The 13,035-nt window shown below is 39.9% G+C and overlaps 3 gene segments (V, D, J or C); 1 reads left to right on the top strand and 2 right to left on the bottom strand.

Moving 5' to 3' along the window:
* Positions 1-2,828: 2,828 nt before the first annotated feature.
* LOC111586196 (Ig kappa chain V region 2717-like) lies at positions 2,829-3,405 on the bottom strand. The segment is given in 2 exon segments: positions 2,829-3,170; positions 3,278-3,405. Coding segments are annotated over 2 exon segments (375 nt in total).
* A 2,518-nt stretch (positions 3,406-5,923) lies between these two features.
* LOC111585958 (Ig kappa-b4 chain C region-like) lies at positions 5,924-8,489 on the top strand. The segment is given in 3 exon segments: positions 5,924-5,958; positions 7,112-7,194; positions 8,009-8,489. Coding segments are annotated over 3 exon segments (465 nt in total).
* A 3,074-nt stretch (positions 8,490-11,563) lies between these two features.
* On the bottom strand, positions 11,564-12,119 carry LOC129348424 (immunoglobulin kappa variable 4-1-like). The segment is given in 2 exon segments: positions 11,564-11,907; positions 11,984-12,119. Coding segments are annotated over 2 exon segments (393 nt in total).
* Between the last annotated feature and the right edge of the window lie 916 nt (positions 12,120-13,035).

Raw genomic sequence — 13,035 nt, forward strand, 5'->3', positions numbered from 1 at the left:
CAGAAACAGAACTACAAACATGGCCGGAAGACTATAACCGGAAACTCTCGGACTAAATCAGAACAAAGGCAAGACTGTGCTCTAGAAGACTCCTAGAGGTAGAGAGGCAACATTAATCAACAAACTCAGATTCACGGTAGGTGTTACCTAAGCAAGAAAGAGAGAAAAACGTTTACGAACGCTCTACACTAGATTCAAAATCCAAACCAGGAACTAGAAAAACAGAATACCAAGAAATTATAAATAACATTCTACTCTAAACTCAAAATCTAAACCTAGAACTAGAGAAACAGAATATCAGGAAACTCTAAATAATCTACTCAAATACAAAATACTAATTAGTGAAACAACTACAGGAACTCAAATCAAACTGAACAACAAGAAACCAGCTCGAACTGGGGATCTTAGCTGTGGCTGAGGTCTTGGTCGTGGATAGGGGAAAGACGGCTTGAGGAACCCAGGGTGTGTGGTTGGTGAGACTGCAGCGATGAGGAGATATGGATGGACGCCAGGGAGAGTTTTCTGTCCAGGTGAATTGATGCTAGATGGTGGGCTGTGGAACGGAGGACACGACTCTGCAGAGGACTGGAGATGACCAATGTTGGAACCAGGCGGAATGAAAACAGGAGCAGGTGGATCCAGTGCTGGAATAGAGGGAGAAGACAGCCAAGATTAACAAAGATTCAAGTGAGACAGTTCTGAGGCAGGAGTTACTTGCAACAAGCTGATTACTGGTTGGTATCACCACCTGGCACTGAGAGGTGAGTGGCATCAGGTTATATTGCTGTGAGAGTGGAGTCTGATTGGCTGCTCTCCACCTGCTCCTGCCAGTTGATGATGATTACGGATAAAGGACACCTGCTGCTGCAGTCTCAACCGCACACACCTGGAGAGAGAGAAAGGGACAGAGAGAAGGAGGAGGAGGCACTATCTGGGCCCAGCAGCCACAGGCCTGACACACTGTGTGGTCACACGTCTGTCTCAACCTAGTCCTCACATTCCATTCACTGCACTGTCTTAAACCGCAAATCCCTTTTATGGAGAATAATACTGATGTACTTTGATTCTTAAAGCTACAAATCCAACAACAAGACAGTCCTGGATGTGATTTCTTGAGTCAATATCAGCTCCTCAAACAACAGTTTCTGCATCTCAGCTTAAGCTAGTTTTGTCTACAAAGCTCAAAGTTAACAACAAAGTCTTTCATCTGCTTGTATCATAGACAGCAATGGTGTTATTAGAAGTGCTCATCTGTTACCAGCCACATAAAATTAGAAGTGCAAGGATTGATTAATTATTAAATATTTTGATAAGCCATTTATCACTTTTATGTATGACTGGAAGTTTTCTAATTCCAGCTTCTAAAATTTGAATATTTGTAGGTTCCTTATACATTCTCACATTTTGGGACCGATTGCTCAACCTCGTCACAGTAATCAACCAAATGCACCGGATGCAACACATTGTCATCTGGTACAATGTTTCATTCCACCGCTCTGCTCTGGTCTAGAACTGGTTTCAACACCATCCACAGTTTACAGTACTGTACCTTCCACCATATTCTCCATTTCTAAACCCCATGGAAGAGTTTTTCTAGACACGGTGGTGGAAGGTTTATGATCTCCAGCCCCAGGCTCAGGTGCCCCTCATTCAGGCCATGGAAGAGGCTTGTGACCAAATCAACGCTGTAGCTGCAAGGATGGATCCGTTCTTCAAGACAGTTCTTCCCACGTTGTCTTGCTGATGAGGATATTGCCTGTGATGTTGATGAAATTCTCTGGCCAGATCCAGCTAGGCAAAGAGATGTGTGGTATTTACTGTATTTTATTCAGATTTCTTTTTGTATTCTTCTTTTACTTTACAGTACTTTTAACCTGTACTGGTAGTACAGTATTTTTATTTGTCTATTTTCTGGGCTTACAGTGTTGGGGCATGCTTTGTTGTGATTGTCTGTGTTGACTGATTTTGGTTCTATGAAGAGAAATAAATCATATTTTCAATAGTTTGCAGCATTGATCTTGTGTTTGGTGAATTTGCCATGTTGTATATTTGCACTTTCTCTGTGTATTTCACTTACAGTAATCTAATCACTGAGAGGTAGAACTGCTAAAAATGTTTTAAGTTAAACACATCAGTGTGTAACTGGTTCAAACAGAATTAAACCTTATGAAATGTGTGTGTTTTATATGGTAACATAATGGTTTTTATAAATGTGTATATAGTTTTTACAAGAGTGTTTCATTTTGCACAGGATCTGAGGTGTTCTGCATATTGTGCATGTGGTTGTGCTAATTGTGTGCAGTGTTTTTAAATTCTGAGCCCTGTTTTCAAAATCGTGCTTAAGGAACCGTAAAAAACTGTAATACAACCAAAGGACACTTTTGTTTGTTGATTTTTCTGTTTAACTTCTATGTGACGAATCTAAAGATGAGACATGTTGTCAGTTGGTGCCAGATGGAAAAAATTTGATGAAACTAAAATTAAACATTGATAATGAAGGTTTCTGAGTCTGGTCTGTGTCTTGGAAGGAAAATAAAGATGAACAGTTTCAGGTTTTCTCAGCTTGATTTGTTTTTTAATCTAATAAAAAAACATGGATTATAATGGGACCTCAATGAAAACTGAACAGCTGCTATAAAGAGTTTGATTTCTATTAAAGTATTTGAAGATACTGAACTTGTTTTGGGATCTGTGTGCATGCGTGTGTGTGTGTGTGTGTGTGTGTGTGTGTGTGTGTGTGTGTGTGTGTGTGTGTGTGTGTGTGTGTGTGTGTGTGTTCAGTGAACTGCATCAGTCAGTTCAGTTTCTGTTCAGTCTGACTGAGGGAGGTTTTTGTACGACGCTTTTTCACTGTGTGAACAACCACTGACTGCTGATCACATGAAAACTCTGACAGTAATAAACTGCTGCATCTTCAGTCTGGACTCCACTGATGGTCAGAGTGAAGTCAGACTTTGATCCACTGCCTGTAAAACGATCTGGAATCCCTGATGCTCTGCTGCTAGCATAGTAAATGAGCAGTTTAGGAACTCCTCCATCTTTCTGTTGGTACCAGGCTAAACGGTTAGAGCTATAAACATCCTGACTGGTCTTACAGCTGATGGTGACGGAGCCTCCCAGAGCAGAGCTCACTGCTCCAGACTGAGTCACTGTGACCTGTCCTCTGGACTCTGAGGATACAGAGACACAAAGAGAAAGCAGCATCATGGTTCTGTGGGCTTGATTTGAGAGGGACGGATGTTGATAGAGGAGAGGAGTTGGATTCTCTGGACTTTACCTGTGAAGCAGCAGCAGAGGAGAGTCCAGATGAGGACGCAGATCAGAGTCATGTTGTTGATGAGGAGGATTTGTGTGTCTTCTGTTGTGATGAAGGACAGCTGTCAGTCATCCAGTGTTCAAGTGTCAGGACTATAAAGTCTCCCAGAGCACTGGAGCATGGTGCTGCTGATGCAAAGTGGTTCTCTATGGAAATGTCTGACTCACTCCAACAGGGACTTGGATCAGTCTGATGATGCTGGTTATCAATCCATCAATCACTTTATCAGAATTTTGATAAAAAGAAATTACACAACTTATTTTCCAACATTTTGTATTTTGGGTTACTCTTCTGGATATATCTTGTTTCAAAACAACATCTTTTTTTATTATTTCATGGGAAATGTGGATGTGTGTGGGTGGGGTTAGACTCTCTGGTCTCCTCTAGGTGGAGTTAGACACACATATGGCCATTCATTCTCCCATAGATACACATGTACACATATTCTCTCTCTCTCTCTCCCTCCCACTCACATCTGCATGATAATAACAAGAAAGAATATATGAAAATCAACATAAAGCTCAATTTGGCTCCTACAAGTAATTCATCTTTTGTCTTGGACTGGAAGCAGTTTTGAGAAAATGGCAAATGTAGAGTCTGATCTCTGTACACTTACAATAAAATGATCTTCAGTGTCTTGAGCAGGAACTTCAGGGGCTCTGATCTTTTAGACTTTTGATTTTTCAGCCTAATGATGGCTTGCCTTGCTGATAGTGACAACTCTTTGACCTTTATGTTGAGAGTTGACCTCATCAGATTCCAAACGCAAATATCACACTTGAAATGAACTCTAGACCTTTTATCTGCTCCTTGTAAATGAAATAATGAGGGAAAAACACACCTGGCCATGGAACAACTGAGCAGCCAATTGTTCAATTACTTTTAGTCCCTTAAAAAGGTGGAGGGCTCATATAAAATGTGTTGTTTCATTTCAAATCCATGATGGTGGTGTGCAGAGCCATGCTGAAAACTGTGTTCAAATATTTATGGACCTGACTGTATGTGTAACATTTACTGACATTTTTGCTCTTCATATGTTTTTATGAGGATAACTGTGTTCTGTACATGTAGGCATTGAGTGAAAACAAGCTAGAGAGAGTCCTGGAAAATCCTACAACTGTGCCTCATCAAGTTTTTTTCTTCATCCTCACTTTTACATGCAGTCTCAGAACCCTGAAGGTTCACTGAATCTTGACCAGCAGACAGTCGTCCACTGCTGCACCACTGGAACTTTAATGTGTCCCAGTGTCCTTTTGTCAAGTAATATATGATTATTTTATAATTACAAATGTAATTCTTTTAATGTTGTTTATTTGTATAAAATCTGCAAATATTTTTAAATCACCAAACTATTATATGTTTTTAACTGTAACTCTTTACTCCACTGAGTATTGTATTTACCATTTTGAATGAATAATTAAAATGATTTCACTGCAGTGTGTAGTTGTTTTTGATGATGTTAAACCATTGTCCGTTCAGGTTACATCTTTGAAAAGGACAAATATAAATTACTGTGACATTTAATAGAAGCTACTGAATAAGGCTGTCATGTACTTTTCATAACAAGCTTAATAAACCCTCAGTGTGAAGCTTTATCATGGTTTCAAGGGACAATGAAAAGTCAATTAGTCATGAACTGGTGGATAATTTTCCAAATGGAGATGGCAAATATTTGATGGTTCAGTTTCACAATTCCGAGAATTTTGTAGTTTTTCCTTGCAGTGTGGTGATTTTTTTCTGTGTACATTGGAAAGAAAAAGACATTTTATGACATAACATTTGCCTTTAAGCAATTAAAATGCCCTTTTCTGGTTGTAATGGAAAGTTGCAGCTGTTATGTTTTTTATCTTGTGGATCCTCATAGCAGACATGATGCTTCCTCATACAAGATCCTTCCTGGGTGGTTCTGATCATGTGCACATGCTGACTGGAAACTGAAGTACATGTTGGTACAGTCCACTGATTTAGTAAGCAGGTGTTTAAATGTGTGTGTGTGTGTGTGTGTGTGTGTGTGTTCAATGAACTGCATCAGTCAGTTCAGTTTCTGTTCAGTCTGACTGAGGGAGGTTTTTGTACGACGCTTTTTCACTGTGTGAACAACCACTGACTGCTGATCACATGAAAACTCTGACAGTAATAAACTGCTGCATCTTCAGTCTGGACTCCACTGATGGTCAGAGTGAAGTCAGAGTTTGATCCTCTGCCTGTAAAACGATCTGGAATCCCTGATGCTCTGCTGCTAGCATAATAAATGAGCAGTTTAGGAACTCCTCCATCTTTCTGTTGGTACCAGTGCTAAATAGGCTAGAGCCTATAAACATCCTGACTGGTCTTACAGCTGATGGTGACGGAGCCTCCTAGAGCAGAGCTCACTGCTCCAGACTGAGTCACTGTGACCTGTCCTCTGGACTCTGAGGATACAGAGACACAAAGAGAAAGCAGCATCATGGTTCTGTGGGCTTGATTTGAGAGGGACGGATGTTGATAGAGGAGAGGAGTTGGATTCTCTGGACTTTACCTGTGAAGCAGCAGCAGAGGAGAGTCCAGATGAGGACGCAGATCAGAGTCATGTTGTTGATGAGGAGGATTTGTGTGTCTTCTGTTGTGATGAAGGACAGCTGTCAGTCATCCAGTGTTCAAGTGTCAGGACTATAAAGTCTCCCAGAGCACTGGAGCATGGTGCTGCTGATGCAAAGTGGTTCTCTATGGAAATGTCTGACTCACTCCAACAGGGACTTGGATCAATGTGATGATGCTGGTTATCAATCCATCAATCACTTGATCAGAATATTGAGCAGGAACATTTTGCAAGATTTTGTATTCAGGTTTAGTCTTCTGGATATATCTTGTTTTAAAACATTTCCTTTCTTCTTCAAACATTTAGTGAGAGTTTATCAGTGGATCATTTAATTATTTACGGAATTGATTGGGAATATGTCTGGACTTACTGCTGATATTGTTTCTCTTTTAAATACTTTATGTGTATGAGCATTTTTTGTAGTTTATCATCTCAATCTTGAGAAAACACTTCTGTGAAACTTAAAAACGCTACATTTCAGCTGTCAGGATGATAAACTCTCCCAGAACACTGGAGCTATTTTTTGATTACAACAATTTTTGAAAGTTCATCAATGGATTAGTCAATTTATCAGAGAATCAATTATAAATGTGTATTTAATTTTACTTGTATGATATATTCAACAGTTTATGTGTATGAAATCTTTATGTGTTGCTTGTTATTTTCTGTTTTAAAAATTAACATTTACCCAGAATAATTTAAAATTGACATATATTAAATGAAACAATAAATTATACATATTTGCAGCTTTGGGTTATTTTCAGTTTTCATATCAGCTGACAAAGTGATACAAACAGTGAATGATTTTGGTGAGTTTGTTTGTTCCAAAGTCAGAGATCCGTGTCTCTCTACAGTCAGAGGTTTTTGTACAGCGACTCAATCAGTTTGTATCACTGTGGTGGACTTTTGGTGGAGGAACCAGACTGGATGTTGGAAGTAAGTTCAATTTAAAGATCTTTCATTTCAGGAGGATTTTTTCCTTTCATTTTCTCTCTTGTTCATCACAAAAAAAATTTAATCTAGTTTTGTTACAAATATTTTGGACTCATAAACAAAGCTCTCTTTCAATACTGAAATGTTAAAACTAATTCCATTGAGTATAAATCATGTGGATGGTCCAGAGTTTAAGTGATTCTTTCTGGTTTTAATGGTAGAATCTTGAGAGCTTGTAGGTTTAGTTCAGTCTGACAAAGTCAGAGATCCGTGTCTCTCTACAGTCAGAGGTTTTTGTACAGGCGACTCAATCAGTTTGTATCACTGTGGTACACGTTCGGTGGAGGAACCAGACTGGATGTTGGAAGTAAGTTTATATTTTCAGTCACTACTAAATACTAATTTTTAAAATATTTTTTAAAAGTTCAGAATCTGACCAGTTGTGAAATATTTTTGAATTCAGAAAAACTTCATCTATTAAAGTTTGAATTCTTCCTCATAGATGCTAACTCTGATCAGGTTTGATGAAATTCAATGTTTACATGATTGAAATGACTTAAGTTGGGAAATTACAAAACTTGAAATGTGCATTAGATAAAACTTCATTGGTCCCGCTTGTTAATTTTTTACAAGATAATATCAATATATTTATGTTCTTCAATCCCTGGATGGAGTGTCGATACAGATTTCTATTTGAAAATGTGTAAAAAATATCTAAACTTCCTCATTTGATCATAAATAATTTCTACATCTGGATGAAATGATTTGACCTGTTTAGTAAATGATTCAAATCCACATAAAAACTCTTCATTTTATTCAACTAACTTTCTGTATTTTTCTGTTTCTACTAAATACTTTAATATTTAGTCCAGACTTTGAAGTGATTTTGCAGTGAAACTTGTCAATGTTTCCACATGTACTTGTTTAGTTTCCAGAGTAGTTGGACATATTTGAGGTGAAACTGTGAGATGATTCTCTCTGAGCTGATTTACATGAGAGCTTTCTGAAAGGGAACTGAAACAATGTGTGAGTGAGTGAGTGACTGCTGGAGCAGAAAAAGCATGAGACACAAACTCCTTGAAGGACTGAATCCAGCGTGTCACACTGAAGGTGTCCACGTGTGTGATGTTTGAGTGACAGCTGTGTGCTCCCTGTCCTCTAAGCTGATTGGTGTCTCCTAGGTGATGTCCCTCCCACCCTGACGGTGCTGCCCCCCTCCAGTGAGGAGCTGCAGCAGGGGAAGGCCACGCTCATGTGTCTGGCCAACAAGGGCTTCCCCTCAGACTGGAGTCTGTCCTGGAAGGTGGACGGCAGCAGCAGCAGCAGCAGCAGCAGCAGCAGCATGAGCTGGGAGGAGAGCAGGAGCCCCGGGGTGCTGGAGAAGGACGGCCACTACAGCTGGAGCAGCACCCTGAGGCTCCCTGCAGACCAGTGGAGGAAGGTGGTCTCTGTGAGCTGTGAGGCCACCCAGGGCTCCCACACTCCACTCTCACAGACACTGAGGAGAGACCAGTGTTCCCAGTCCTGACCTCACTCACTGGGACTCTCATACTGGTTTGACTCTCTGTCTGCTCTCTGGAACTCTCTCTCTTTCTGTCTCTCATCAAACTAAATAAAGATTCAAATAGTCCTATTTTCCTCCTCATGATGTCACAGCTGATGTTTTCACTGTAATAAAGATGGTTCGTCTTCAAATCAAAAATGTTTCTGAGGATCTTACTGTTTAATCAAACGTCTTATTCAAGTTAAAATATGCAAACATGAACTTGATGCGACAATGTGATGAAGAGTTAAAGTTTTTTTGGAGTAACTTCGTTAAAACGCATGAGAATTTTTCACTGCAACAGTTCAACATAATGTCTCATTTTGTATTGACACAACAAAGAAACTACAAATAGTGAAGGAAACGTGTTGAAATCACCATTAAATAAATCAGCAACCTGACAGTAGATTAGTAGATTTCAAGTATTTAATAAATCAAAGACCACATCATCATGCACATAAATGGGTACAACACAAAGACAATCCTAATTCCTTAATTTTATTTAAAAATTCTGTAGATAGATGTGTAACCAAGTTAGGACTGGTGAGGGTCTTCTGGTTTCTTTTAACACAGAACTGACAACGCCACCGAGGGACTTCCACCCTAAGAATGTTAACAATCCTGCCTCTCAACAGAGGGTTTCCCCTACTAAACACAGGTACGTGCACAAATGAATACAGAGGCGTGTATAGAAAAATATAAATACAATTTTTATTTCTGGTACAAAAATATGTTCAGCCACACACACAGTAATGTTATTATGAATGCAGTTATTAAAACTGACAGTCACACAGGCCCTACGCAGCTATGGAGGGGAGAAACCTGATTACTGAGCCAGAGAACACAGCCACAAGAACCTAAAGATAAACACACATGATGAGAAACGAAACTAAACTCGAACCAAGCAAACTAATACAGAACTAGACAAAACAACTACAAACTAAAAGAAAGAAACAACAAAATAAACAAGCAAAAAGACAAGGCAACAGAGGCAAAACTGTAACGAAACAAAGAAATGTTTAACCACAATCAAGCAACAGAACGATAACAATAAACATAAACAAACATTTTGGTTACCTCGGCTGTCCGACGCTACACGCGCATGACGCCGCCGATAAGCCGGAAAACTGGTCTTAAAAGAAGAAACAATATTAATACAAAATCTAAAGCTTACCAGTGTTTCGCGTGCTGCACAGCGCGTACCTGTCCAGGAGTGTTCAGGAGTATACTGGAACTGTGTCCGTCAATCAATTTGAACCCCCTGCTGCAATGGCCAAACCAATCATTAGTTCCCCCACAGCTGTATGGCACGATGGCTAATCAGTAGGTCACAGATAGATAGATAGATAGATAGATAGATAGATAGATAGATAGATAGATAGATAGGAAACAATGTACAAAAGAGCATGCTATTATCATTCAAATTGCTGGTCGAACGAAGAGCAATAAGTTCCTGATATTTATAGACGTGCAAAAATTGTTGATATTTAAAATAAGGTGCACATTGGTGGCATTTACAATAAACAGAATGTTATCAGATAGATTGAATATCTGTTATTGGTCCCACAAGAGGAAATTTGCAATGAGATTATGGATTACTGTTACGGCCAGCGCCTCCTACACTGTGTGTGTGTTTTAACCATATATTGTGGCGATGCAAATAGGGCTGTGTGATCCCCACTCCCTGGTTGGACCACGACGGCAGAGGCGTGACTGCAACCAGGAGTCCTGCGATTGGTGCGGCGCTCACCAGGCTGACCAACCTGAAAACTCTTTTAAAAGAGTTGGCAGTTCAACTGAACGAGGCAGCTGACTTCTAGCGTGTCATTCTGTGTTTCTGTGTGGTTGAGGCAGATAGACTGTGTGGTAGGAATTGGGCCAGGATTAGAGTTAAAAACTGATACAGCGTCATTTCATTACAGGTAGTTTTCTTTTGTCTAGTTTCACCAGGATTAGGGGTGCTGACTCCCATGTAGTTTTGTTTTGTGTCAGTTCCCAGGTAGTGAGGCTTTTTGTTCCGTTTTTTCTTTGGTCCACAGTGACTGTATTGTAGTATAGTGTTAAGTTCTCCTTATGAGAACTCTTCTTGTGTTTTGCTGTTTTCTTTAATTTGAGCAGCACCCACCAGCCCTCTTCCTTAGTTTTGCCTCATTTGTATAGTATCTTGCACATTTTTGTTCAAACTTTTCTGCAATAAATAATTTGATTTTTACCACCTACAACTGTTTATGTTGCTTCCCCCCCGAGCCGGGGTTGTAACAATTACCGTTAAATAGAGTATTATAAAGTACAAGGTGCAATGTGAAATATAGAACTAAAGTGTATATAGGAGGGGGTGGTGCATGGGTCCTGATGGGCTCAGGGTAATTGTTTATTGCATGGCTGAATTGAGTCACAGGAATGTAGCAGCCAACAGGTCAGATCATGAGCCACTGCTTTTGACCAAGGTTTGTAGTGTGTGATGACTGTGAGGATAAAAGATCTGCTGAACCATTCAGTCCTGTGGTACAGTGAGATAAGCTGCTCACTGTAGCTGCTCCTCTGTCCAGCCAGGATGCTGTGGAGAAGATGGCTGGCTTAGTTAAGGATGGACTGCACTGTGTTGTGTTTGCTTGTCTCAGCCACAGTCCTCGGTGAGTCCAAACTCCTGCTGAGCACTGAACCAGCGTTCTTCACCAGCCTGTCCACTCACCTGGTGTTCCTCTGAGTCACGCTGCCTCCCCAACAGACCACAGCATAGAAAACAACACTGGCCACCACTGACTGGTAGAACATGCAGCATTTCACTGCATACATCAAAAGATCTTAGTCTTCTGAGGAAGAACAACTGACTCTGCCCCTTCTGGAACAAAGCATCTGTGTTTGTGGACCGGTCCAGTTTGTTATTGAGGTACCAGCTCAGATCTTGGTAGGTTTGCACCACTTGAACGTTCTCTCCTCTGATACTGACAGGCCGTAGCTTAGACCTGTGGAAGTCCACAACCATCTCCCTAGTCTTGGAGATGTTCAGCAGATGGCAGCCCTTAGCAGTCCAGTGAAGGCCGTCATAGTCTCCCTGTCTGTGTGTATGTGGGTGTGTGTGTGTGTGTGTGTGTGTGTGTGTGTGTGTGTGTGTGTGTGTGTTCAGTGAAGTGTATCAGTCAGTTCAGTTTCTGTTCAGTCTGACTGAGGGAGGTTTTTGTACGACACTTTTTCACTGTGTGAACACATCCTGACTGTTGATGTAATGATAACTCTGACAGTAGTAAACTGCTGCATCTTCAGTCTGGACTCCACTGATGGTCAGAGTGAAGTCCACTCCATTCCCTGTTCCACTTCCACTGAATCTGGAGGAGATTCCAGAAGCTCTGCTTGTTGTAACATAGATCAGGAGTTTTGGAGCTTCTCCAGTTTTCTGCTGGTACCAGGCCAGGTAATATTGTGAACCAGAGTAGAGAGCTACTTTAGTACTGGCTTTACAGTCAATAGAGACAGTTTGACCGAGCTGCACTGATTTGGCTGCTGACTGAGTCAAAACAACATTTTGTCCAACAGAGCCTGAGGAGAGAGAAGAAACAATGAAACTCAGCTACACTTACATGATTTCACATTACAGAAAAACCATTTTCCTCACCCTGAGTGATGCAGAGGAGAGTCCAGATGAGGACGCAGATCAGAGTCATGTTGTTGATGAGGAGGATTTGTGTGTCTTCTGTTGTGATGAAGGACAGCTGTCAGTCATCCAGTGTTCAAGTGTCAGGACTATAAAGTCTCCCAGAGCACTGGAGCATGGTGCTGCTGATGCAAAGTGGTTCTCTATGGAAATGTCTGACTCACTCCAACAGGGACTTGGATCAATGTGATGATGCTGGTTATCAATCCATCAATCACTTGATCAGAATATTGAGCAGGAACATTTTGCAAGATTTTGTATTCAGGTTTAGTCTTCTGGATATATCTTGTTTTAAAACATTTCCTTTCTTCTTCAAACATTTAGTTAGAGTTTATCAGCGGATCATTTAATTATTTACACAATTGATTGGGAATATGTCTGGACTTACTGCTGATATTGTTTCTCTTTTAAATACTTTATGTGTATGAGCATTTTTTATAGTTTATCATCTCAATCTTGAGAAAACACTTCTGTGAAACTTAAAAACGCTACATTTCAGCTGTCAGGATGATAAACTCTCCCAGAACACTGGAGCTATTTTTTGATTACAACAATTTTTGAAAGTTCATCAATGGATTAGTGAATTTATCAGAGAATCAATTATAAATGTGTATTTAATTTTACTTGTATGATATATTCAACAGTTTATGTGTATGAAATCTTTATGTTTTGCTTGTTATTTTCTGTTTTGAAAATTAATATTTACCCAGAATAATTTAAAATCGACATATATTAAATGAAACAATAAATTATACATATTTGCAGCTTTGGGTTATTTTCAGTTTTCATACCAGCTGACAAAATGATACAAACAGTGAATGATTTTGGTGAGTTTGTTTGTTCCAAAGTCAGAGATCCGTGTCTCTCTACAGTCAGAGGTTTTTGTACCGCGACTCAATCAGTTTGTATCACTGTGGTACACGTTCGGTGGAGGAACCAGACTGGATGTTGGAAGTAAGTTTATATTTTCAGTCACTACTAAATACTAATTTTTAAAATATCTTTTAAAAGTT

This window comes from Amphiprion ocellaris, unplaced genomic scaffold, assembly GCF_022539595.1.
Source record: "Amphiprion ocellaris isolate individual 3 ecotype Okinawa unplaced genomic scaffold, ASM2253959v1 Aocel_unscaffolded188, whole genome shotgun sequence".
Lineage (NCBI taxonomy): Eukaryota > Metazoa > Chordata > Actinopteri > Pomacentridae > Amphiprion > Amphiprion ocellaris.